Source organism: Lathamus discolor, chromosome 13 (genome assembly GCF_037157495.1).
Source record: "Lathamus discolor isolate bLatDis1 chromosome 13, bLatDis1.hap1, whole genome shotgun sequence".
Lineage (NCBI taxonomy): Eukaryota > Metazoa > Chordata > Aves > Psittaciformes > Psittacidae > Lathamus > Lathamus discolor.
Window position 1 is genome coordinate 9,231,445 of NC_088896.1, and position 25,329 is coordinate 9,256,773.

Genomic DNA, 25,329 nt, shown 5'->3' on the forward strand with positions numbered 1-25,329 from the left:
AAAGGAGGGGTCCTGGTGACAACTGACCTTTTTTACAGGGGCGTACAAACTGACAGCTCACTGCAACAAGTCACCAACCCCCCCAACATGAACCAGTTTATCCCGAAAAGAAAAGTGCTCGCTTGCGGTGAACGACATTGACCTGTCTGTCCCTCAGCGGCTTCACAGGCCGGGAGCGACAGACTGCAAGCGGTTTAATGCCTCTGCGTACTCTCCACAGCCCACTACCCGCAGCCCTGCCGCCTTCACCTGCCTGGGAGCGGGCCCCGGGTGTCGGGCGAGCCTCCCCGGCCCTGCTCCTGCCTGCCCACCCGCACAACGGGCACAACGTCCTGCAAGGGAGGGCCGGGTGTGTGCGTTCCTTTGTTTCCCACCACAGGAAGTGGCGCAAACGCTCTCGGTTGTGCTCCTCATGTGCACTTGTACACGTGCTTCCTGCCAGCTGCACAGCAGCCCCATCCCGCTCCTGCGGTCAGTTAGCGGTGTTTCGACATCAGACACGTTTGCGAGGGGAGGGTGGAAGCTCTCTTACATGGAACAAGAATAAACCGGGGGTGGGGGGAAGAAAGGAGGAAAGTTGTGCATGGAATTCTGTGAGGAAACTGCAGTGGTGGGGCAGGACACGCTTTGGGGGGGATTTTGTGTGACGCAGCAGGACAGACCATGTATAGCCTTGTCACTTCGTCACTTCCATAAACTGCGAAGAAATAAGATAAAGATTACAACACTTTCAAGCCGTTCTCTGTATAGGTAGTTACTGCCTCAAGCAGAGCAGGCCCTGGAGTTCTTCAAAAGACACTGCCCATGTATAGCTAAAGATTACATTTACTTTGCCCAGAGGATGACAAGTAAAGAACATCTACTTGTTTTAATTATGTGTCTCTGTGTTACTGATTAGCTCACCAAATTAGCCACCAAATTTGTTCCTGCAGGGGTGTTGAACTCAAGTTCCTGATGAAATTTGTACCTTCTAGTACAAGGTTTTCCTCACAGCTTCAATATTTGAAGTTTGGCCAAAATACGTCCTTAATGAGCTGGCTAGCTCTAAATAGTTACTAGCGTCTGAAAACATCTCTAGATTTCATACTCTCTTTTTTGGACATTTTTTCTCAATTATATTACTGCTAAAATAAACCCAGTACCACAACCCCCCTCAGTCTCAGCCGTATGATCACTTGCATTATCTCTAGCAAACGTGGCTGTTTGATAGGAATCAGTGATCTCACTCCCTTATAGAACAGTGCTAGAAAAACTACATAGTTTTGTATAGTGCATAGCTGCACGGTTCTGTCACACATCTCTTCATATGGAAAACTGCTCATTATGCCAGCTACAACACCACTATGTAACATTCAATTCTATCCCAAACTGCTGTTTCTCCCTCCACAGCTTTTTCTTCTACCACTACTCTGTCTCCCATCAGCTAAATGTAAGTGGAATATGACAAGCCTTTACACAATCAGCACAAATCAGACATTTCCGTATTTAGGACTTCCTCAACCCCTAGAGCCACTCGGCAAAGACCTCACTCCTGTAACTCTACCAGCCACCTTGCTCAGGATCAAGAAAATGGTTTTTCTCATGATTCTGCTGTTTTCCTACCGTAAGCCAAGGACATACTTCTTACATATTGCAAATCTTTCTGAACAAGAACAATCGTTTCTTGACTGAAAGCTTTCTTCCCTTCTATTAGTTCAAATGTCTCAGCAGATTCAGAAAACGATGGTAAATGGCAAAGGTAGGTTTTCTTTTTTGGGGGGTTGGGATATGGGCTGAAATAAACTTAAAAAAATACAGGGAGCAGGGGATTTTAAAATGTCTGAAACCTTCATGTAAAATTAAAACATATTTTTCCCCTCTAGAAATGTCATAATTTATCTTATTCATGACTAGTATATTACTATTTTGTAATGAAAATAAAAGTTTTTATTACAAATTTATTTGTATAATATCATAAAAGCAAACTAATTTGACAGACTGTCAAGGCTCCTGCTGCTACTATCCAAAAGTTCAATCTGCTCACACAACATTAATTCTGCCTGATACAGCCACATATAAAATACTGCTTTTACTTGCAGGTTCACACGCTACCTCTCAACTATTCCACAGGGTTACTTTCTCCTACAATTAACATCCCATAAAATTTATATTTATCTTTCATACTTGTATTATTTTAATTCCTTCTGTAGTTTGAAAGTATTTTTGTTGTTTCATCTGGATACATCTGTTGGCTTTGTATGTATATGCTCTCTTTTTGCATGAAGACATGCACTTGTCATTATTTCTATGAGTCATCAGGTGTTTGAAGCTCTATATTGGTTTTGAAACACACAAAGCTGTGTCGCCTGCAACCAGACGAAAAAGACCCTATAACCCCTTATTTCAACAGAAATGGGTATAGAGTGGTCTTCAACATATTTTGGGAAAAATATGGGTTTCTTGGATGAATGGTGCAGTGAACTCACTCAGGAGTTTCTTCTTTCCAGAGATGCTGTCCAATCCCAGGCTCAAACCTGTTCAGGGGACTTTGAATGTAGTGATGAACCAGAGCGTGACCCTCTCCTGCAACTCAGATTCTGGATCTCCACCTGTCAGATACACATTGTTTAAACGTAATCAGAAGGTATCCACCTTAAATAGGCCAGACCTGACCCCCGGTTTGTTTAACTTGACTATCAACTCTGCCAGTGATCTGGGTGAATACAAATGCAAAGCTGAGAATAACAACACCAGTGGCGGAAAATACAGCAACAGTCTCAGCTTCACCCTTCTAGGTATGTCTTGCTGTATTCCTTCTTAGCACATTTCATTTTAGTGGCACAGAGGCATGGATCTGCAGCAGCAGGAGTCAGGGTTTTGCTTGCAGCAGGTACTGTTTTAGACTGCAATGTGTGCCTGCCTTGATTGTACAGCTGAACTTTACCGCAGATCGCTGTTACTGTCTTAGGAGTTGGCACTGCTATTCCCATCTGGCTCACCAAGACCCCCATCCTTCATACTCACTTGCCAATGTTGCTGCTTAACTCCAAGCCTTGCTTTGGAGCTTGTCCTGTACTCAATGATGCAGTCTTTTCAGTTTTCTTTTTACAGAGCCCATTTCCAAACCAGTGCTGAGCTCACCCACCTCTCAAGCAAAGAAAGGCCAGAATGTGACCCTGTCTTGTCTCTCGGAGAATGGCTCTCTTCCTATCACGTACATATTCTTCAAAGGAACACAAAGCATCTCTTCCCAGGTGATGATGCAGAAGGAAGCAGCTGAGATTGTTCTATTCATCAATTCCTCTAGTGACTTTGGAACCTATAAATGCAGAGCTGAAAATGGTTTTCGCAGAAATGCAAAATACAGCAACGGTTTCAACTTCACATTAGCAGGTAAGCCCATGTGAAACCCTTTGCCACTGTCGGTAAACAGGGGCCACACAAAACTCAGTGTTATAACACTGCAAGTTTATAGCCAGAAATTTTGTTCCTGCAATTGAATGTTCAAAATACAATTTTTTACAAAGTTTTTAAAGTGAATGCAAAAAGACAGAATTCTATGCAGCTGAGACAGCAGCAGAAGTTGAAGTGACCATTATGGATGCCTGTAAAAGATTCACCTTTACAAGAAACTGCTGGCCCACCCTGTGTAGAGTCCAGTTTCATTTTCTCTCTGGTCTTATGAAAGAGCCCACTGGCACCAGCAAAGTCCTTTCCTTCTGCTGTGGCAGTGTGCACTTGGAACTCTCCTGAGGATTAACCACAGTTAAATCCAAAAGCTGAAAGAAATGCAAAGTGTTGATTTTAATTTACAGAAGATACTTAGAATATGAAAGCATAAACACTTTTTTATTTCTTTCTTTTTGGCAGAAGAGAGAAGACTTTCTCAGCCCCTGATAATTTCCCTCGGGCTGATCCTGCTACTGTTCGCAATAGGACTTGCTCTGGCAATTCCGTTTTTCATAATTCCTTCATATAAAGCAAGTGAGTTATTTAAATGTCTGTTTCATTTTCCAGAGATGCTCATTTATGCTGTCAATACATTTTAGTGTGTAAACATCATGTTACAAGTGGAGTTAAGCTCTTGGTATTTTAGGATGTTGTCTTAACCAGCACAAGGCAATGTAACAAGACACTGATAAGGCAAAACCTCTGGGATGAGGGAAGCAAAACAACATCTAATTTAATACACATGCACATAACTCATAAATTCACTGGAAGGAATTGACCTGTTTTTAGTAAAGAAATACTATTAAAATGCCCTTGGTTAAGGAGTAATTTTTATCATCAAAATAGCATTATCAGGAATGAAAAAATATCATGAGGCTGTTTATTTCCCTCTGAGAAACTCTGATATACATATATAGGCATGTGTTTGTTTTCCCCAATTTGCAGAAAAATTTAAGTGTACTAGACCCTCAACTGGCTTTACTTCAACACCAAATGTAGAAAAGCCTGAAGACGAGGTCATATACTCAGAGATTGGTAAGTTCATGTCACTCCCCAAGCGGTCATGAAACTTAATTGTTGGAGTTTGGTAGAAGAATGCTGTTAATGCTGTTTGTAGCCTAGTATGGGCAAATTTCTTCAGCTACTGCAAAAGCAGTGCAAGGAGACACTTACTACCACTCAGGGAGTGAGATAATTCTGCTGCTGACCCTGCCTGGCAGAGGCATAATTTGAAGTCACACAGGATACGTATTTGGCACTTCCTGTGTGTCAGCCATGCAGCCGAAACCACAACTGCTTAAACAAACTGAACTTTTATATAAAAATCTACTGTAAACAGAAGTAAAATGAAGAATTGCATTTGGCAACTCATTGTGAGGGTTCAAATAGCCATTACAAAAGAAAAGCAAACTAAAAGACAGTAAGTAGATCAGAGGTGCGGTGCCCATTTACTAAGAGACAACAGTGGCCTGTATGCAAGTTCTAGCAAAATAATGTCTCCTGCATTCTGTTCAAAATTGCTCAGTGCACAATAATTCTCCATTCCATGTTTCTTAACTTTGACATGAGTCAGTTAGTTCAAACTGAAATGATGTAATGCCAGACAACAAAGCAACTGACCAATGTTAAGAGACTGTACTACTTCAGTTGCAGAAAATACACAATAAAGAAGACATTACATGAAAGCCAAAATGGTATTAACTTACAGTTTTCTACATTTGAGTTCTATGTGAATGTCAGTATTTTCAAGGGAAAAAGACCCCCCCCCAACAAACAGCAAAGGTATCATGCTTCCTGCTTCTAAGTATCAGAAAGGGAATCATTCTCACCAAAGAAATCTGCCTTCCTGTTCGTGAGTAGATAGGTAGAACTCCAGCTGCTCTGCTGTGCTAGCTGAGTGCAGCTGCTCATGCAAGATACCCATCAGCATATCCTGCAAGGACAGTGACAGGAGCTCTGATAAGGCCCACGAACACTGCAGAAATCATGGCAGATTTACACTCAATACAGAATCTCACTGCTTTATTTCGAGATTATTTAAAAAACCAAAGTCTGGTTGGTCTTGAGTTAACTGCTGTTCATCATCTCTAATCCAGTGCCTGTTAAACCAGAAGAAGAATACATCAACTTTTCTGTTTTAAGAAGAGAAGATGAAAAAGGTGAAAACCTCAAGCTATAATACTGGTGCCTTGCTGGGGGGAGGCAGGGTTTATGCAGCAGCAATCACAGTACTGGAATTGCTTACTTCCTGTGGAGAAATTAACTGAGATTCTTCTGAAGGGGTTAAAAAAGCAAACCCCAAATAAAAAGCGTATCACCATCCTAATCATAAACATTCACCAGCCCATTATGAAACCACACAGGGGATGTTAGTAGTGACCAAGCTGCTGATGGCATATTAATTCTTCTGCTGTGTATCTGTACCCAAAAAAAGCCATTGAGAATTCTGTTATTCTGCCTTTTAGCAGAAAAGAGGGTGTGTGCCACCGTCTATTCAAGGGTCTTGAGCAGAGACTGAGTATAAGGTAAGATCTCTTTTGTGATTAACTTAATCGTCTATTTTAAAATAATCTTTCAGTCCCTGGGTGCAATAAGTATCACCAAGTCTACACAGAGAGAGATGGTGGTGAAATACTAGTTTCCTGGCCTAATCATTTGGTACAGACAATACAGCTTGCTCTTTACGAACACCCCAAAGTCATCACCTCTAAGGAGTTCAACTTAAAAGAACAAGCAGAAAACAAACAGATAAAAACTGGAATTAACAAAGAGACAAATAACAATCCCATTAGACAAACAGTAGCTTATTGCCCAAATAGCACCATAAACCCAAACCGACACAATGAAATCACTGTCAGGTAAGATCCTGCTGGACACAAGATACAGGCTGGCATTATGTGCATCTGATGAATAACTACAAAGGAATAAATGATATAAAGTGTTCACCCAGACCCAAGTTCTGTACATTTAACAACCCTCCTGCAGTAGAAACTGGACTGTATAAAAATGTAAGATAATCAAAAGGCTCTACTTAAGTATTTAATATATGTATCTATATATCTCAAGTGTACCGTCCCCTTAGGCAAACACTAGAACATCCATATGTGGCCTCTACCTGCTGTTACCTAGCAGCAAGGATGGCAATTTCTCAGTTCAACATTACTTCAGCTCTCAGAGTAGGGAAAGGATGCTAAAATTAGGTTTTTGGGACAGCTAATTCCAAAACAAATTCTGCATCCTGCAAGAGGCTGTTTCATAGATGTTTCCGGGTTGTTTTCATATTGTTCTATAGCCATTTACATTGAACTCCATCAGTTCAGTAAGGCACAGATCCATACGATGCTAATCTTGCTTTATATCTGGCACAGTTACAAATAACCCATTTATAGTTAAATTAGCGCCACGTCAATATGGGAAACTTTTAAGGCAAGTTCTTTTGTTTCATGGCATTGATGACCACCAGGGGCCACATGCGTTGTTGCATACACCTTAAGGCACTTCATTAAAGTGACTTAAGCTATACCCACATTGGAAATTACTGAAGATCAAAATAATTTCGTACCTATGCAAACCCTTGTATCTAACTACAACACTTCAGTATAGATAAATATGATCACAGATTAATCTTTTTCCACCATTTTCTAGGTACAGACATTTTTGTCCACAAAAAAATGCTTGTCAAAAACTGTTTACAATCTATTTCCTCTCTTGCTCTTGCTAACGTATTTCTAATTTTGATGTTTATTAAGGGCAAAATGAAGTAGATTAAATGCTGAGGAACTGATGCCATGTGATTAAAATACACCCTTACAAACAGACATTACAAAGATACTGATGTTATTGAAACATTCAGGATTTGGAAGTCTTTTTTTATAAAACACCATTTTCCAGCAGAGACTATAACTGTGATGGCAACACACAAATTAAAGATTTTTAGGTTAAGATGGAGTATTTTCAATAAGATAGTAAAACTGGAGACACGACAGAGAATACAGTTACCCTGCTAATGAGGGACAAGCTTGTCTCTTCTCAAAGCAACGTGGAAGATCCAGATGGTCTGGAGTTGATAGAAAAGAGATGCACTGCCAAGTTTTACAGGTCCATGACACTGCAGAAGCCAGTTCAAGCACACATGTTTAAGAAATTCCTTTTATTCAACACATTTAAATTCACACATTTTTGGCTGATGTTACATACTTAGTTAAAAAGTCTGTCAGCCTAGAAATATGCATCATTTCCTTCATGGTTGTATCTCTGCTTCTCAGCTGGACCACTCCATTCTCTAGAGTGGCATCAGTTATCAAGATCATGAAGAGAACACTCATCTCGTCATACCTGCAGAGAAAAGAGGCCTCCTGTTACTGCTTCTGGTGTATGAGAAATTCAGATAAGTTATGTACAAATGACCATCATCTGTAAGTATTTATTCCTGCAATACTGCACGAAGTCCAGGATGAAGACACCAGTCTCCTGTTGCCCTTCCTTGCTTTCCTGACTATGGTTCTTTAAATTGTTTACTTTAATACATAAAAATAATGTTATTTAGTGACCTACTACAAGAGTATTTTTGTAAAAGCAGAATATATCTTTCTGACTTGCTTTGAAGACTACTGCACATGAACAAATAGTTGTATTTATTTTCTCTCAGCATAAAATATTCATCAATATGCTCAAAGTTCACTCCTGATCAACAAATGGCATATGATGCCCTGAAATGGAATAGCAGATTTATGTCCACAAATAATTCCACCACATACACTAATGGTTCCAGACTTGGAAGAATTTTTAAGCTCAAGACCAGACACATGGTGCCATCTGAAATAGTACATAAGAATGAAATGCAGAACAAGCCCAGATGCAAAAGTGGGGATTGAGGGTGGGAAACAATTCTCAAGCTTGTAACTCATCTCAAGAAGTTTATTTTCAACTGGAGAGTCTCTAAAGGGCACTTCACAGTTCCAGAGAAACGACAATAACATGTGAAGGCTTATACTTAATTTTAGAAATGAACTGACATTGCTTTCTGTAATAAAACTCATTGATTCCAGGTTCATGGTTTGGATACATGCCTTCAGCCACTCGGTTACTGCACTCGATGATTTCTTACTGAAAACAGGCTTATTTTCTCTAGTCCACAGAAAGTCATCTGTCACCTTCATAGTTTAATTTACAAAAGACTGTTTCTCCTTACTTTGTGTAAAGCTGTTCCAGAGATACCTGCATGGTTTCAAGGTAGCCCGGCCATACAGAAATTCTGTTTTCTGACAGTTCATTGTACAATCCTTGACAAACCTATGTTTATTGAAAAAAAAGAGTTAAAAGACAGATTTGAGGGCCTGAAATCCTAAACAAAGAAACACATTAAAGCTCTAGTATGTGAGGTATTAGCATTCCCAGCTGGTGTTAATTCTCTGGCTAAAATAACCTCAAATCAGAAAGCAGCCCAGCAAGTAACATCTGTTTCTATCTGAAAACATGCCAGTGCAAGGTCCCTCCCTTCTGTGGGGACCAGTTTAATGACTGACTGAAATAAAGACCTTTAAAAAACCCTTCTGAAGATGTGACCCACATGTTAAGATAATCCTCAAAGATCAGGAAGCTGAGAGGGATTGTGTTATTTATTTTCCTTAATTTTGCATGGAACAAGTATCAACTCTCTAACAGCAGCAAAAGCAGCGTGTTTAAGGAAGGCATCTGCTACCCACTGTCTGCAGTACTCCTCCAGCTACAGCTCACAACCTGCTCTGTGAAACCTGTACAACCACGAACCTCCATGAACCAAAGCAGCAGCATGATTTTCCCCAGTGTAAACAGTGTCTGAATGGTAACAGAATGTTTTGTGGAGAGTCAGTGTTCAGAATTAAAATACCTTCTTACAACATACCTGTCTCAGCTCTGTTGTTGGACCTTTTCCTACATCCAAGGCCACTTTAAGAGGTGCTAAACAAGGATGAAGCTTAAGTACCTAATAATATTACAAAAAGCAACAGATTACATGTGCTTAGTGTGACATTCTAAACAGAAAGAGGAAATAGTAGTATTTTTTCACTGAAATTAAGGTTCTAAACATGCCTGAATTTTGTCACAGCACGAACTCCTGATTGGAGGCATGCTGTATTTTACATCTAAAGTAGCACACAGGCCAGCTAGGTGAGCATGGCAGAAACTACTCCATTTTCTCTGAGCCATGGTAAAAACATAAAGCTTTCTTAGCAGAGCTCAGTCATCTTTAATGAAGGCAATGATCAGAAAGCCCAGCAGACAGTTATCATCCAGCCTAATAGATCAGACTGATTTCTGGCTGTGTGGAAGCCAGAAAACCAGACTAAAAGTGGGAAAAGTGACGGTCCTCAGGGGAATGCCCCACTACCACCTGGCACCCACTTTTCTGCTCTTCTCAGCAACCTTCAAATGCTGCTGGAAGAGATAAACTCCTCTCTCCAACCACAGCAGCATCATTCCAATTCTCCTTATCACCATCACATGCATGACAAGGGCCTATCTATTCATCAGAGGAAAAGAACGTAAAACAGGAAAGATGACCTCAGAATGAGAGAAAAGTGGATTATGTGGGTGAGAAGGATGGCAGAGGCAGTCCCATGGGGCCAGCTTATTGCTACCAGTGAGGAGTGTTCTGACTGTGCCTGTTTGGGAAGGGAAGATGTGATGCGGAAAAGGGAAGTATCCCCCCATCCTTGAATTTACACCATCTGTGGGGTTTGTACTTAACCTTCCCTTACACTTTCTATAGAAAGTTACCTTTCTCTGTGCAATTTTCTTTTTTGTTAAAGGATTCTCAGCTAGCTGCAGGGAATCAAAAAGATACGCTAACACTCCTCGGTCCAGGTTTCCACTCACAGACAGAACATGGGGAATAACATTCTTCCTTCCATCTCGACCCTGAAGAGAAAAAACCCACAAAGCAATACCTCAAAGACTGTCCAAAAAAGCCTTTTGCTTACTTTAATGTCTAAGGAGGCACTGAGCTTGAGCACCTCTGCTATGTGTAAAATATACTCAGACGTGTTAAGTTACCAGGTAACTGGTAACTTTAAAGTTAACAGCAACCAGGTAAGACAGTAACACCAGGGGAAGCAGGAGATGGAGCAGAATGGGATTATGTCCCTGTCCTGCTGCTCTGATTGTAAATTTAAATCTACGGCAAATGCACTTGAAACTGCATTTTCTTTTGCAGGTTTGTAGATTACTTCCAAGTGATCACAAGGATGTGTCCCCACATTAAGAAATCCCTAGGTAACTATTTCTGCATAGAAACAGACTGCAAAAGCAGGAGACACAGGCAGAGTATCAACTGCACTGCTGTTACATGCTAAGGAACTGGACCAGCAAAGAAACCATTTCTCTCACACAGTCATCTTTTCCAGAAAAGATTTTTAATAGAATAAAGCTTACAAGTAATTTTGAACTATCTCCTGGATACATCTGTAACAGTTCAGTATCTCCAAGGTTCTTCAATGTTTCTATTGTTTCTGTCCCCCAAGGAAATCTGTAATGTAAATTAAATCCTTTTCTTCCTTTTTCATCCTGAAAGTCGCTGCTGCTGAAGTTAGATGGGGCTACAGCAAACTGAAAAGACAGAAGAAGTGATCACTGCCAAATCTCTTTGCTATTTCACAGCATCTTGATCTCAAATCGCTTATAAACACAAAACATTTGCCTTTCTGCAAGTCAAGTTATAAACTACTTCACAGGTTTGTCGTCAACTTAAGCAATTTTTCCATTTCTCACAAGAAATACATGTATGTCAGACACAAAACCAGGCTAGCAACATAACGTTGAGCAGGGCGTTTATTCCCTACCTCTTTAAGATAAGGAGGAGCCAACCAAGATTCCCCCTGCTACTGTTACCTTTCTCCACCATTGAAGCCTCTGGCGTAACCAGTAATCCAGCCACTGTCCTGTAGTTCTGGGAGAACTAAACCATGCAAGCAAAGACGTGGTCCTTTCGCCTATTCTTTAAACAATAGCAAGGTCAGCAAGTTAACTCCTTCAAAAATAACAGGGGAAAAAGCAAGAAACAGTATTCAAAAATAATCCAAGAGTGAAACAAGTACAAAATAGTTGGTTTAAGGCTGGAAAAGGATTAATCTCCTTCATACTCTACCTTACAAGGTTTTTGCTGTGTTGTTCGCTCTCTGGAACAGAGTGAAAGCACACTCCAGTTTGAGCAAGGCCACAAGGCAGTCTTCTGTTCACCAGCTCTAAGCAGCTAGCGTATTGTGCCAAGGCACCTGTCAAAAGGCAAACCGCCAAGTTCAGTAGCCACAGGAAAAGCATTTATTTTTTAACTTTTCTACGAATGAATGTAGCGCACACAACACATGCTGTTCATCTATGCAGCCCCACTAGAGGCCCTGTTTCGCTGAGGTGAGCCGAGCAGTCTGCAGCCCCACTCCTCCGGGTACCTTCACAACTGTGATTTTAACGTGTCTTTTTCCCTAATTACAAGGGAAAGCACCCGATGTGCACCACGGCATTCACACCGCTGAGGTCCTTGGAAAGAACCATGCCCAGCGCACTGACACAACTGTAAACTCCCCTTAAACACAGCTGCTTCGCTCGCTACAAGAACCACGCGTGCAGTGACGCATAAAGTACCTACCGGGGAGCAGACACTCACGGAGCATCCCCGCGGCCCCCAGCACTTCTTCCAGCGACGGGCCGCCCTGCTCCTGGCTACAGCCCCTGCCCTGGAGGGCTTCGTGCAGCGCCTCAGAGCGCAGCAGCCGCAGGCCCTGCGGAGCGACAGCGGCGGGCGGGCCGTGCAGTGGGGCATCCACCGCCAGCACCTGCTCGCGGAAGGGCAGCGCCGATTCCCACCACTGGGACTCGAGGTTTCGGCGCAGCGCCACGCCCAGCGGCCCGAAGCCCAGGTGACAGCCGCTGAGGTAATCGCGCCATGGCAGCGCCTGCCGCGGCTCCGCGCCGCCCCGCAGGAAGTGCCGCCGCAGGCACACCTCCAGCAGCTCCTCCCCATTCACCTCACGGCCGCCGCCGCCGCTACCCGCCGCCACAGCGTAGGGCCGCGCCGAGGACGCTGCCTCCACCCGCCCCACGACCCCCGCGGCGGGCGGCCGCCGCCTGAGCACGGTCCGGCCCAAGGGAGGGCGGCCGCAGAACCGCCCGCCGCGGCTGCAGCTCAGCGCCATCTTCCCTCCCCGCCTCCTGCCTCATGGCGGCGCGAGCACTACGCATGCGCAACTGCCCGCGCGCGCAGGAAGCGGAGCGAGGCCAGTGAGGCTACGCATGCGCACTGACACTCCGGGTGGGGGGCAACATCCCCCTTAGTCCGCCCGCAGCTCCGCTCCGGGAGGCAGCGCCTGGTCCCCCACGTCGGACCCGGGAGCCCGGAGCTCGCCGGCACCCGGGTGCGGTGTGCGGTGTTGGAGCGGAGCCTACCCCCCACGGCGGAGGCACAGGGACGCTGCTGGGGGCAAAGCCCGTGCAGAGCTCACGGGGACGGCCCTGTGGTGCTTTGGGGGGCCTGAAGCGCCGTAAAGGGTCCCCGAGAGGAGCTCGGGCCAGCGCGGTACAGCGGTACCGCCTACAGCAGCAGTGGAAATTTCCATGCGTGCTTCACCGCAGCGGTGCCGGGAGGTGGAGCTGGAGAGGAGCCATCCTGCGAGAGAACCGATACAAACCCCAGCGAGCCGGGACCCCAGCGGGAGCTCAGCGCTGCACGACCCCGGCCTCAGCCCGGAGGGGCAGCGGAACTGAGACCCACGCCTTAGTAGGGCACTGGGTCATCTGGAGGAGCTGCTGCTCCTTGGTACGAGTTCATTTCTAAGGCAGATTTGCCATGAGCTGGGATCTGGCAAGAGAATCTTGTCAGAGCCGTTCAGCAGAGCTCTTCTGTCATCATTTTATGTGCGGATGTTGAGCACGCGCCTCACACGGAGCAAGACCCTTCCCCCTCAGGGAGCACCTCCCTCAGGCCCCAGATAGGAACACCCCTGGGCAAAAAGCCCCTCAAAACTCGGGCTCGTTTGAAGCTCAGGGCCGTGCCTTACTGGGTTCATGACCTGAGCAACAGCACGCCTGTCACACGCATCCCTTTCCTAGAAACAACTTCGGAGTCCACGTTTAAAATCACTCCAGATTTTAAAGGTAACAGATCTGGCCATATGATTACACTGAAGTGCAAGAATCTACAACCTTGAGAAACCTCGAGTCACAAGATAAACCTCCCCTGATCTCCCGATTAAGCTTCCAAAGCATTTTCAAGTAGTTTTAACTCACAAGAATCTGCCTGGGTTTCACTTTAACAAACCTGGATGGTGCCATTCCCCATGTAAAGGGAGAAAGGGGCTATTGGGAAAGGCCATTTGCCTTTCCTTCACTATTAAAGACCCCCACTCTGTCTTAATTCACAAGCTAAAAGTTTTCTACATGCACCCTTTTTATACTAAACCTCCTTTATACTCAAGGTTTTAGAACTAAGTTTTCAATGCATTTTGTTTCAAGTAACTCACCTGGAAATACTGCAGTTACCATGTCAAAACTTAAATTACCATCCATCTACTTCCTCATCTTCCACACTGGGAATGCTGCAATGCTAATTAAAAATACCTTCCCCATGGCCATCTGCACCTATGGACTCCAGAGCTGCAGGACTCCAAAGTGAAGTTCTCATAGCATCAGTGAATGCTCACACAAGTACTGTCAGCTGATGGAACTTCACAGAGAAGGCAGAAATATGTAATTGAGAGTAGACTGTGGTTAAGAACATCACAAGCTGAGCCTCAAAGGAAAACAAGTCACCAAAGACCTAAGCACGGAAGTCATCTGACTTGGGTTCAAAATAACCCAGACAGAATATAGCCTTGATTCTTGCAGTAAGCTCTAGTTAGGCATTGTTAAACTTGAAAATGATAAACAAGTGAGAGGAAGGAACCGAGTCAGTATTAACCGGAATTCTAATACACTATACTTGGAACCACCACGTACTTTAACCCCAGGATCAAGTGCTGTTCCAATTATGCTCCTTATCAAAGAAAAGCTGTTGCTTCACTTAAAGGTTACAGAGCCATCTGCATGTATTCCATGTCTTGAATAACTCCATGCAGGATGCCCATGGATCAAACAGCCCATTTCCCTCCCCCCTTCCCCCCCAACTTCCATAAAGAAATCACCGCTCAATACCAGTTTAAGTATAATTTGAAATTTTAATACTAAGATCTTCCCATTTCTCTGAAGCTCATAGTAAGCCTGCATGCTAACTCACAAGGCCCGACAGCTGTAGATACATCACACTCAAGCCTAGTCTGCACATATGCTCATGTGAAGGCGACAGTTACGGTGCTGCAATAGCTTCCTACGCTTGTAGCAGCTCATCAGCAACACCACAGCAAAGACTTTTAGCTATACCATTACTCCAGTGGATCTTCTCTGAAAACTGGCCCTACACTAGCGAGATGAGGAAGAGCGCTGCTGTTTCCAAGGGGTACTTAGAAGCCAGCTTTAGTTGTCTTCCCCATCAGAGCAGAGCCTGCCGTGCTAAGCAATCTAGCCCAATCAAGGCAAGGCTGGTTTTTGTATAAGCTTAAATGTTTTAATCAGACACAGTTGAGAAACCTTTCTAGAATTTCATATAAAAACATTTGACATTCCATTAATGTAAAGTTGTGCACATGTTGAGAAAATTGCCATCTGAAAGAAAATTCGGTCTTCAAATATCTTTATTGGAAGGCCATGCACTGCCTCCTGGTACTGTATTTCAAATCACTGTACATTGACTTGGAAAACACTGTCTGCATTTTCTAGTACAAAAAACTAAAAATTGTTTCAGGAATGTAGAGAAATATTCAACTTAAATAGCGAAAAAGTGCACCATAATTACTGCTGCACTGCAGTCATTTCTGCATTTCCCATTTCTTAAATAACTATCCTGTTCTGATAACACACAATATAAAGAGCAATTATGAAAAAACAAAAAAAAAAATCTGAGACATTTAAATACACTAAGTTATTGAGAATAACTTGTGGGCATCGGGTAACCTATCATCGGAGCAGCACCAGTGGCGGGGTACGCATACTGCTGCTGGTTCATGCCATTGTGCATATTTGCAATGTTACTCCCATACTGCTGGTCATAGCCATTCTGGTAAGCTCCTGCGGGGTTCCCAGCCCTGAAGCTGGCCTGCATGCCTGCAGCTGCAAAGCCATTCCCAAAAGGAGTTCCATTACTGAAACTCTGGGCACTGTAGGCCCCGTTTTGGGTTTTTGCTCCAAAGTCTCTCTTGCCTAGAGCACCATAGGTTCTCTCAAAGTTCTCCCTCTCTCTAAAACTACTAAATCCACCCCTTTTGCCCGCAGAATATCTGTCACGTCGATCACCTCGGGAACGACCTATTGAAAAAGACAAGACATAGTTATGTATCATAAAGGCTGCGTTTTACCTACCACCACATGAGCTCACCTAATAAGAGAAAATTCTTTCCCTGACCCAGCAACGCAAACTTATTCTTCCCTGTTGCTAACTGGAGTCTTGGTTAGATGAAAAGTGTTTTCAAGTCTAACCTACAAAGAGAGTCATCTACTCTCTCCAGTAACACAAGTGGCATCAAGGCAAAAAGTCACCTTCATCTTGCCAAGAGGACACTTACATCCACCTTCCCCAGCTGTCAAAAGAAAGCCACAAAACGAAGCCCTATTTTGTGTTCTGTTTCAGGGCAAGAAGTGCATCACTGGACTGCATTAACCACAGGTATGCCACAGGACATGTGGGGAGCATTCCATTGAGGGGACTGTTGGCTTTTGTTACTGGTGTTAAATACCTTTTCAGGTCACCATAACTGGTAGCTAAACCACCTTTCATGTCCATTTCGGAGAGGTTGGATGTGGAATTTAAGCTTCCACTTTGTTCTGAGAGAAAAAGCTATGCACTTTGGTCAAGAACAGTACTTACCTGAACCTCTGTCTTCAATGAGCTGAAGCAATTTGGGGTTGATGGCTTGATTAGCCTCCCGAAGCACAGAGATGAGGTCATTTACTTGCTTAATATTGTTAGGAGTAAAGAATGTGTATGCTGTGCCTGTTTTGGTACTGCGGGCAGTTCGTCCAATTCGGTGGATATAGTCCTCTGAGGAGTTAGGGTAGTCATAATTGATGACAAATTTCACATCTTCCACATCTGTAAAGTGTTGCAGTGTGGCAAAAAGCAAGGTACGAGGTTTTGCACACCACAACAGCCAAATCGAAGATAAACATTAGACAATTGTACTTTAAAGGAAATAATGGCTGCAAAGAACAGTGTTAGAGTAATCCATTTCTGCATGAGTATTGTGGAAGAGAAAGTTATGCACACTCCGTCTGTTCCCGGCTTATCACCCACCCTGTGATCCAAAACCTTACCATAAGGAGTATGCATTTGCTTGTCATTCCCAACTCAAGAGTCCCCTTTACAAATCATCAAGTGACATCTGAATGCTTCTTGCAGTAGGGCCACTAAAGCTCACAGCAGCCTCTTCATGTGCTCATTTGAGGACCTTAGAGTAAAAACATACAAGGTCCTTCACATACACACTCATTAGAAGCTCAAAAAAAAGGGGCCACACTGCTCGTCTTGCCAAGACCTTTGAACCGCAGCTGCAAGAAAAACATACCTGTCCCCCCAAAGTCACCAAGTTGTTTTTATGCACTGTGTCTCGTCTAGGCAAGCGCTGCCAAGAAGCCAGGGTTCACTTGAGAATGTGTCTCTCTCTGGCAGGTCTCGACATGACGACTATGTATAGGTGGAGGAACTCCAACTTTGGAAGGCATTTGAAAAGCCTTCGCTTTCCTGCCCCACTTGCTAAAGTGAGAGGTGGGCTTTTTCTCAGATTTCATGTGCCAGTACTCACCAATTTGTACAAGGCTTTAGTGCATTTTAAAGCTGCTCTCTCCATTTCATGGTTGAAAAAAAATTTTCATTGAAATTATTTTCTTCGACATTTCAGCAAACTCACTGAAATTCAAAGACCCACAGATCACAGCAGACACTATGCACAAAACTAACAGTACTGCACCATGGCAAATCATGCAAAGCATGGAGAGAAGAGAAATACCAGGGCAAAGTGAACTGTGAATGAAACTGCTTATTTCATGAGAGAACAGTTTATGGGGTAGTACTTTAAAGGATGGTCTTTGCCTTTTGAAGATTACTGGCACACAATGCTCTCAGCTTTCACCTCTCTATTTGACTGGAAGCAGCCAGCCGATCACTTCCACTAGTCCTCCATCCCCCTCGAGTCCTCCGATTGTCATGCCTAGGCCTTGCCACAAAGACTGCACCTTTATGTGAAGAAAACTTAGAAAAATGCAGAGGTTAAAGAAAGCAATAGACTTTCTTTAAATAGCTTCGGGCAACTGGCATTACGAGTTGTACTAACCTAGACCTCTGGATGCAACATCTGTAGCAATCAGGATAGGTGCCTTTCCATGTTTGAATTCTGTAACACAAGCAACATGTGCTACTCAGTTTCTTCACAAGGTAACACAGGCCACACATGCTCCCAGAAACTGCTGAAGCACTCACCATTTAGAACCCAGTCCCGCTCCTGCTGACTTTTATCACCATGAATACCCATTGCTGGCCACCTGCAAGTAAGAATGTTATTGACACAACCCCATGCCTCCAGCAGTTTTATTATGCAAAAGACAGGGTTACATGGTGACACTGTATTTGACAGTTTTGACAGCAGTTAAGTGGTCGCCCATGAAGAATCAAGAGCAGACACTGGGGTGGCTCTCAAGTTCCAGCTGTTACTCACCCATCTCTCCTCATTTTCCTGGTAAGATCATCACAACGTCTTTTGGTTTCCACAAAGACAATTGTTTTGTTTTCCTTCTCGCTCATTATTTCTTCCATCAAACGAATAAGCCTGTTGTAAAGGGACGCTGGTAAGAGCTGGGATTGATTTGTAGCACACCATTTTAGCAGTCCCATTTTTTACTACTTTTAGTGGTCTCAGACTGCTGCCAAAAATCCATCCAATCAAATTCATGTCATAATTCATAAACTAAAACCAGTAAAACTACAACCAGATGCTTTGCCTCCAGTGACTTACTTGTCATCTTTCTCTACATCGTGACACACATCCACAATCTGAAGAATGTTGTGGTTTGCACTGAGCTCTAATGCACCAATGTTGATGTGTACATATTCTTTCAAGAAGTCTTCAGCCAGCTGCCGTACCTCCTTTGGCCATGTGGCACTCCACATCAGAGTCTGCCTGTCAGGCTGCAGGAGAAGATTACGTCAGTACAACATCAATAGACAGTCAAATGCCCAACCAAAAAATATTGACCCAGGCAAGCCTAAAAGTTAACTTCACAGTCCTTGCTTTCATGAGGACTGTGGCATTTGTGTCTGCAGCAGTGAGAAATGAATGAACCATTTATACTCACTCTTATCTGATCCACAATTTTTCTGATCTGAGGTTCAAATCCCATGTCAAGCATCCTGTCAGCTTCATCAAGGACAAGGTAAGTACACCTCCTGAGATTGGTCTTTCCAGCTTCTAAGAAGTCTATAAGTCTTCCAGGTGTTGCAATGCATATTTCCACACCTAAAAATCAAGCAATCAAGTCAGCTCAAGTAGTTTTCATTTCAGCCTCATGCAGAGATGCATCAAGGCTCATCCATACCTCTTTCCAAGTCACGAATTTGTGGTCCCTTTGGAGCACCTCCATAAATACATGTAGACTTCAAGCGGCATGCTCTGCTGTATTCAGCAGCTACCTGCTGCACTTGCTGAGCCAGTTCACGAGTTGGTGCCAGCACAAGACACTAGAAATAAAAATGCCCAACTTTTATTTCAATACCTATTTGAAGCTTCTAGACTGACACTGATTTTAAGTGTCAGAATGACGATAACTGATTTTAAGTGGCCCAAACCAGCAAACTAAATTAAACTAAGCCTAACACACGCCTATGCTGTGCAGTAAGAGAACCGAAAGCCACTGGCTTTCATGGTATAGCAATAATCCAAAATAGGACACCAAGCCCTGCTCTGTACAATCCAGTCAGAGCTTATAGAATGCTCTTCAAACACTACCAAAACATGGAACCACTTCACTCAGAGAGATATACAACAGAGCACGGACAATTGGACTGTAAAGCAAAACACTTAGAAATTAAGATCCCCTTTCCTTTATGGAATACTCACAATAGGTCCATCTCCTCGCTCCAGGAATGGCTGGTGATTAATATGCACAATGGCAGGCAGTAAGTACTGTTTGAAAGAAAGAAAAAATCTCATTATAACCTCTACTCAGAAGCGCTCAGCCTGCATCAAGCCAGGCAGTTCTTTCAACTGCTGAAATGTAGCCATATTCCAGGCTACAATCATGACTTACAGACAGCGTTTTCCCTGATCCAGTCTGTGCCACTCCGACCATATCCAATCCACTCAATGCAACAGGCCAACCTTGTGCTTGAATGGCAGTTGGTTCAGTGAAGTTCTGCCTCTGAATTACCTCCATAACATTTGCTTGAAGAGAAAATTGAAACTTATTAACTTGGACTTTGTCTTACTCAAGCCTGGGAGAAGAGCCAACGTGCCAAGTCTTCACTTACCAGGGAAGTTAGCTTCATAGAAATTAATGATTGGTTTTGGACAGTTATGGCCCCTGACTGTGACTTCTTTGCTTGCTCTGTACTGTTCAACTTCTTGCTGTAAGACACAAAACCCCCCCACTATTAGAAATAAACTGATATCAAAGCTACCCTTCAAGTTACCCCATCCACGTGTGCTGGGTCCCATGACCCTCAGCATGTTTGCACTTATCTATTTACTTTTGCGGGAGTTAAACAGGATACATACCACAGTACGTCTAACTACATCAGGATGTTCTTGGTAAAAGTTCTTCTCAAATTTGGGCAATTCATCTAAATTCCATTTCTTTTTTGTGAGTTTTTCCCCAGGGTTTCCAAATTTCTTCCCAGAGAGAGGTCCACCTCTACTTCCTCCAAAACGCGGGGCTCCAAACCTAGAAGAGACAATGGTAACATAGAATCCCAAAGGAACATTTTGGTCCTTCTCTTACATAACTGAATCACTATGTTTGAGGATCCAACCTGTAACTTTACAATTCAAGTGTATAAACCCCACCTACAGGATACAGACACTTCAAAAACCATACTCAAGTTGCAGATGCCACAATCCACCGAGCTACATGTAACATGCCTTTGGAACTGTTGGAATTTGCTGCCATTGCAAATTACAACGAAGTAAGGCATTAACACCGTTGTATTGCCCCATGATCAAAATGGTTTCCCACCCAAGAGACACTCCCACTGTATATCAGCCTGCAGAAAGTGAGCAGAGGAGGTTATGAAACCTTGGGGTAACTTTCCCATAAACCGCTTTCTTGTATCCTATAAAACAGGCTTTTCTAAATAAGGAGCTTTTAGAAGGCCACGCATTTTACGTGAGCTCTTTAGGTTCGGTCCCTCCGTTCAGAAAAGGCTTATCTCGACAGCCTTCAACGGGCCGCCCTGAGGCACAGCTCGAAGCGACGCCAAGCCTCGCACCAAGGACCACTAAACTGGATCCGGGCGTAGGGCTCCCTCCCCCGCCCCGACTGCTTCCCAGTTTTGGCCGGGCGCTGGGAGCGATCCTCCCCGCACAACACAGCGCTCCCAGAGTGGCCGCTGCTTCCTGCCAGCGCTGTTTCCTTTGTCTCTCATTTCTGTCTACGCCACATTTTCCAGCCGCTGCCATTTTAGAGCTTGAGCTGGGCGGGGGGAGGAGGAGGAGGAACAAAGGCAGCAGCAGCAGCCGGCATTTTGATTTCCCCTCAGTCACCGCATGGCGGGGCCGGCCATTAACATCCGCTTACACAACACAAAGCGGGAGCCGGCCGGCTTCTACCAGCAGCAGCTAGAGCCGCCGTCCCTTGTGAGGGGGAAGGGACGAAGAGGGAACCGCCCTACCGAGAGCTCCCCAACGCTTCGGCATCGACGAAGCGCCCGGCCAACCCACTGACCCACAAACCTCCACCAGCCCGCCACTCCCAGCCCACCCCCGAAGAGGGAGAAAGGAGAACCAAGCTCTGCGGGAGCCATCCGCTCCTGGGGGTACGTCCCCAGAGGAGCAGGGAACGAGTCCCTTTCCCCCACGAAATAAAACCCCATCCGCGCCCCTCTTTACTCGGTCAAACGCAAGCGGGGGCTGCACCGAGGCGGATGGACCCAGCCCCGTCCCGCACTGCACGGGCGGTGACCGCCTTCGGCGCTGCTGAGAGTTCCTGAAGCCAGTTCCCCTCCCCCGGCTTCCCCTCGCCAAGCCCCACACGGCAGGAGCTGAGGAGGAGGGCTCCGGGGCTCAAGCCCCGCGACTCGCCGCCATTTTAGGTGCTGAAAAACAACCACCACAACCCCACGGTCGGTCTGAAGAGTCCGGACGCTGGCGGCGCTAGCGCCAGCCGGGCCCCCGGACTCACCCTCTATCCCTGTCGCTGGAATACCCCGGCATAGCGATGGTGGCGGTGGGCGAGACGATCCCGGTCACTTAAAGAGGGGTGGCGAAAGGCAGCGCGGGCTCCGGCGCGAAAGATGGGGGCCACTCACTGCGGGGCGCGCGGCCGCCCGGATGCCGGTTATATAGGCGAGCCGCGGGGGCTGCTGGGAGCCGGCCGTGACGCAAGCGCAAAGGCCCGCCCCTCGCGTTATGTAACGGCCTGAGCTGCCCCTAGGCCCCGCCCACAGCTGCGTGGGCGCGACCACGGCTCTGCCGCCTGACCGGCTGCTGCGCTCGCGGCCGGAAGTTACCGCCCCCTTTTGGGGCGGGGCCTCAGCTGCCGTCACTGCCCGCAGCGCCCCACCCGCGCGAAGCAGGGTGCGAGCGGCCGCGCCTGCGCACAACTGCCGGCTGAGCTCTAGGCCGCGGCCTTAGCGGCGCCCACCCCTGACCCCCGGCTGGGGCCGCCCCCGTGGTGGCCTGGGGGGAGCGAGGGTTCCCGTTCTCGTCTCTCCGGTTGCCCGCTGAGCTCCGGACTGGCGGGCAGCGCTGTGAGAGCACCCGGCTGCTTGCAGCCACGTCCCCGGAGCCTGGCCCCTCACAGACACACTTGTGAATGGCGCACGGAGAGCACCTGCGAGTGAAACCCGGGCGCGGGCGGGGGGGCCACGTTTAAACTAATGACTGGTACTCGGAGGAAGGGTACACTGAGGCAAGGGCTGCAGAGACCGAAGGAGCTGAGGTGTGCAGGCCCTCATGATCACAACTGTTGGACACAGTCACAACAGCAGACTGTTAAATGCTACTTTCACCAGTGCCTTCAAACTGTTACCCACTGCTTTTTGTAAATACACGAGTGGAAACAGTTGCTGCTGCTGTCTTTCCAAATTCCACCGCAGGGCCGGTTCAGCAATGCAAAGGTCACAGCAGTGCAGGGAAGGCCAGGGCTGTTTAGAAAGCACAGTTATAATAAACATCAAATACCTGCAGTGGGTGCTGCGTTGCCCTGCTTTGCTGGTGTGAGGAGTAACCTGAATGTGCTGCTACACGCGCCTTTAAGCACACCACAGGAAAGGTAAAGCTGGAAGCACAAATCCACGCAGCCATATTGCCACACCACCTGCTTCAAGCAGAGGTGAACGCAAACGAAAACAACATAAGGAAGAGGAAATGCCATAACAACACTCTGCTTATATCCTCCCACCTCCCAGCAATCTCAGCTTTAAGGCTTTTCTCAGACAAAAATAACTGTATTTGATGGCCATTTCTTCCCATTTTTGTTCTATTTATGCTCATAGCTTCTAAAATACCATAGCAATGTGTTTTGCAGTTTAATTGTATGCTACCTGAACAACATTTCCTTTCACTTTCCACACACTGCCTGGTGAGAACAAAGGGCACAGAAAGAGCTATTAGAAATGCTAATAACTATGTTTATTCATACCCTTTTACAGACATGAGCATCTTCTAAGTCACCTTCTTTGTAAAACTGTAAAACGAAGCTGCAGTCTGTGTAATTCTTTCTGCTTTAAAAGCAATTCCACACTTAAGATTATCCTTTCCTTTTTCTATTGACAAGAAATGCACAGTATTCCCGAGCTGGGCCCCACGCAGACTCACATACGGAAGGCACAAAGATGCTTCTGATCTGTTGTGCATTATTTCCTACTGATTCCAACCCCCTCTTTTTTTCCCCTTGGATTGTTGACAAGAATGCAGCCAGGGTTTCAAAGACTATTACTACATGTTTCTATGGTCTCTTCCTCAAAAATAACACCTCAGTCAGGGTTATCTTTGTTTATGAGTCACCACGGCTGTTCCCCCCTCAGCAATTTGGAATAGCACCTTCATCAGTCACCTTTTCTTATTATTAATCTGTTGGTTTAGTAGCACTTCAATCTGATCATGTTAATACAATCCCTGCAGGTTTCTGATACAGGATCCTCCTCAGGTTTCTTAGTATGGGGTTACTGGTTTAATACAGCTTTTAAAGATTTTTTTCCTCCCAAAATACTCCTTTTAATGCTCTATATGAAATGACCCGATCCACCTCCTGCTTCTGATGAGTCTGAGAAAGGTGTTTGCAAAGGCTGTGAAAAGAGCAAGTCAATCTTCCCTCCTTGCTCTTGCCTGTTACACTGAGATTAACACAGCTTGATTTTACTGTGCGTAACTTAGCGCTTCCTGTTTCTGGGTTTACCATTGCTAAGGCTTTGAAGAACTGAAGAGGCTGAACAAACCCCTCAGTCTCGCCAGCACACATTTAATCTGCAAGTAACTGCTTTTATTTCCTGAGACAAACTTCCGCATTTTTGTGTTCCACCCTTTTAAGTTAAGCGTCGATGTTTTCCTGCGTTTTCCTCCTGAGCCAACGTATCTGAAGCAAATCTAGAGATCTTTGCAGAGCTGCGTTATCTGTGAAACTGAAACCCATGTTCTTGTATCAATTTCGATAGCACTGATGTGTGTTTGCTTACATGCACAAAAGCCTGTTTAACGAGCACTGTGTGTGCATTTGGATTATGTATCCACAAACTGTGTCTGCAGGCTGTTAGAGCAAACATCACGGCTGATGTTTACTTGCTGCCAACATTGTTCTTACAGTAATAACTGGGATCTCAGCTGCTCCAGGAGCTCAAAGAGGCAACTTTTTCTAGTTTTGTATAACTTGGTGTTACATGGAAATTCCAGAGTTCCTAAAGAGCAGGAACACTGTTGCTCTGTAAGGAAGAGGATTCACTTTCACCATCCAGTGCCTCCAAACCCCTCCTCGCTAGCAGCTAATCAATCAGTGAGCTTCACTAAACAAAACCTTTTAAGTCTTACTCTTAACAAAGGTTGCAGCACTGTTACCCCGCACAAGAGCCGTCACGTTACCGGCCGAGCTAACCTACCCCGCCCCCAGTCTAGCACGCACCCCCCACCCCGTTGACATAAACGCCATTCCCAGCAGACACCCCCGAGCCGGCCCGCAAGGTCAAGTGCTGGAACATTCCCGCTCCGCCCCCCGCCGGAGGCCGGCCCTCTGCCCGCTAACCCTGCTTGAGGCACCGTGAACCGCCTCCTTTAGGTGACGAAGGCGGAAGCACCTCGGGCAAACCCCCAACCCCACGGCCGCCATTTTGCGCCAGCAGCCGTGCTCCGCAGCCGACACGCTGCCCGGCTGCACCGCGGTGCTGCCCGGGGGAGCTCGGCCCGCGGGGCCCGGCCTGCGGTGGAGGCGGCCCCGGGCGGGCCCCTCACGGCGCTGCTGAGGCGATCCCCGAGGGCGGGGAGGGGACACCATCACATGACCGGAAGCGGGGAAACACCACGTGATCCACGCTGTGGCGTGGCTTTGAGGCACAGGCTCTATTCTCCCGCCCCCTTCCCGTTTCCACGGCGACCGCCGGCGGATGGCGGAAGCAAACTGTCCCCGACGGGGCGGCCCCGCCCG

General features: G+C 45.6%; 3 protein-coding genes across 9 annotated transcripts; 1 reads left to right on the forward strand and 2 right to left on the reverse strand.

The window, feature by feature from the left end:
* Positions 1-1,481: 1,481 nt before the first annotated feature.
* MILR1 (mast cell immunoglobulin like receptor 1) lies at positions 1,482-9,310 on the forward strand. Of its 4 annotated transcripts, none has more exons than XM_065693760.1 (9): positions 1,482-1,603; positions 1,694-1,738; positions 2,487-2,774; positions 3,091-3,372; positions 3,850-3,963; positions 4,375-4,464; positions 5,526-5,588; positions 5,898-5,954; positions 7,695-9,310. In XM_065693760.1, exons 1-8 carry the CDS (start codon positions 1,570-1,572, stop codon positions 5,945-5,947), a joined length of 966 nt encoding a protein of 321 aa, XP_065549832.1. In that variant the 5' UTR covers positions 1,482-1,569; the 3' UTR covers positions 5,948-5,954; positions 7,695-9,310. The 4 variants fall into 4 exon arrangements, with proteins under 4 accessions (XP_065549832.1, XP_065549834.1, XP_065549833.1 ...); XM_065693759.1 differs by having other exon boundaries at positions 1,483-1,603; positions 5,895-5,954; XM_065693762.1 differs by lacking the exon at positions 1,694-1,738 and having other exon boundaries at positions 5,895-5,954.
* Positions 1,985-12,641, reverse strand: POLG2 (DNA polymerase gamma 2, accessory subunit). 4 transcript variants are annotated; one of them, XR_010615787.1, is made up of 12 exons: positions 12,053-12,641; positions 11,555-11,681; positions 11,299-11,404; positions 10,843-11,016; positions 10,189-10,329; positions 9,314-9,394; positions 8,621-8,721; positions 7,627-7,764; positions 7,429-7,537; positions 5,259-5,362; positions 3,600-3,758; positions 1,985-3,298 (listed from the first exon to the last, which is right to left on the reverse strand). XR_010615787.1 is itself a non-coding variant. In XM_065693758.1 (9 exons), the coding sequence occupies exons 1-9, from the start codon at positions 12,597-12,599 to the stop codon at positions 7,522-7,524; spliced, it is 1,431 nt and encodes a 476-aa protein (XP_065549830.1). In that variant the 5' UTR covers positions 12,600-12,641; the 3' UTR covers positions 6,173-7,521. The 4 variants fall into 4 exon arrangements, 2 of the variants coding, with proteins under 2 accessions (XP_065549830.1, XP_065549829.1); XR_010615788.1 differs by lacking the exon at positions 7,429-7,537 and having other exon boundaries at positions 2,466-3,298; XM_065693758.1 differs by lacking the exons at positions 1,985-3,298; positions 3,600-3,758; positions 5,259-5,362 and having other exon boundaries at positions 6,173-7,537.
* Positions 12,642-14,595: 1,954 nt separating this feature from the next.
* DDX5 (DEAD-box helicase 5) lies at positions 14,596-22,018 on the reverse strand. The gene is made up of 13 exons (XM_065693477.1): positions 21,877-22,018; positions 20,256-20,421; positions 20,009-20,105; positions 19,789-19,922; positions 19,599-19,664; positions 19,078-19,219; positions 18,838-18,998; positions 18,498-18,670; positions 18,201-18,311; positions 17,966-18,027; positions 17,820-17,879; positions 16,358-16,582; positions 14,596-15,798 (listed from the first exon to the last, which is right to left on the reverse strand). Exons 1-13 carry the CDS (start codon positions 21,906-21,908, stop codon positions 15,416-15,418), a joined length of 1,812 nt encoding a protein of 603 aa, XP_065549549.1. The 5' UTR covers positions 21,909-22,018; the 3' UTR covers positions 14,596-15,415.
* Positions 22,019-25,329: the final 3,311 nt, after the last annotated feature.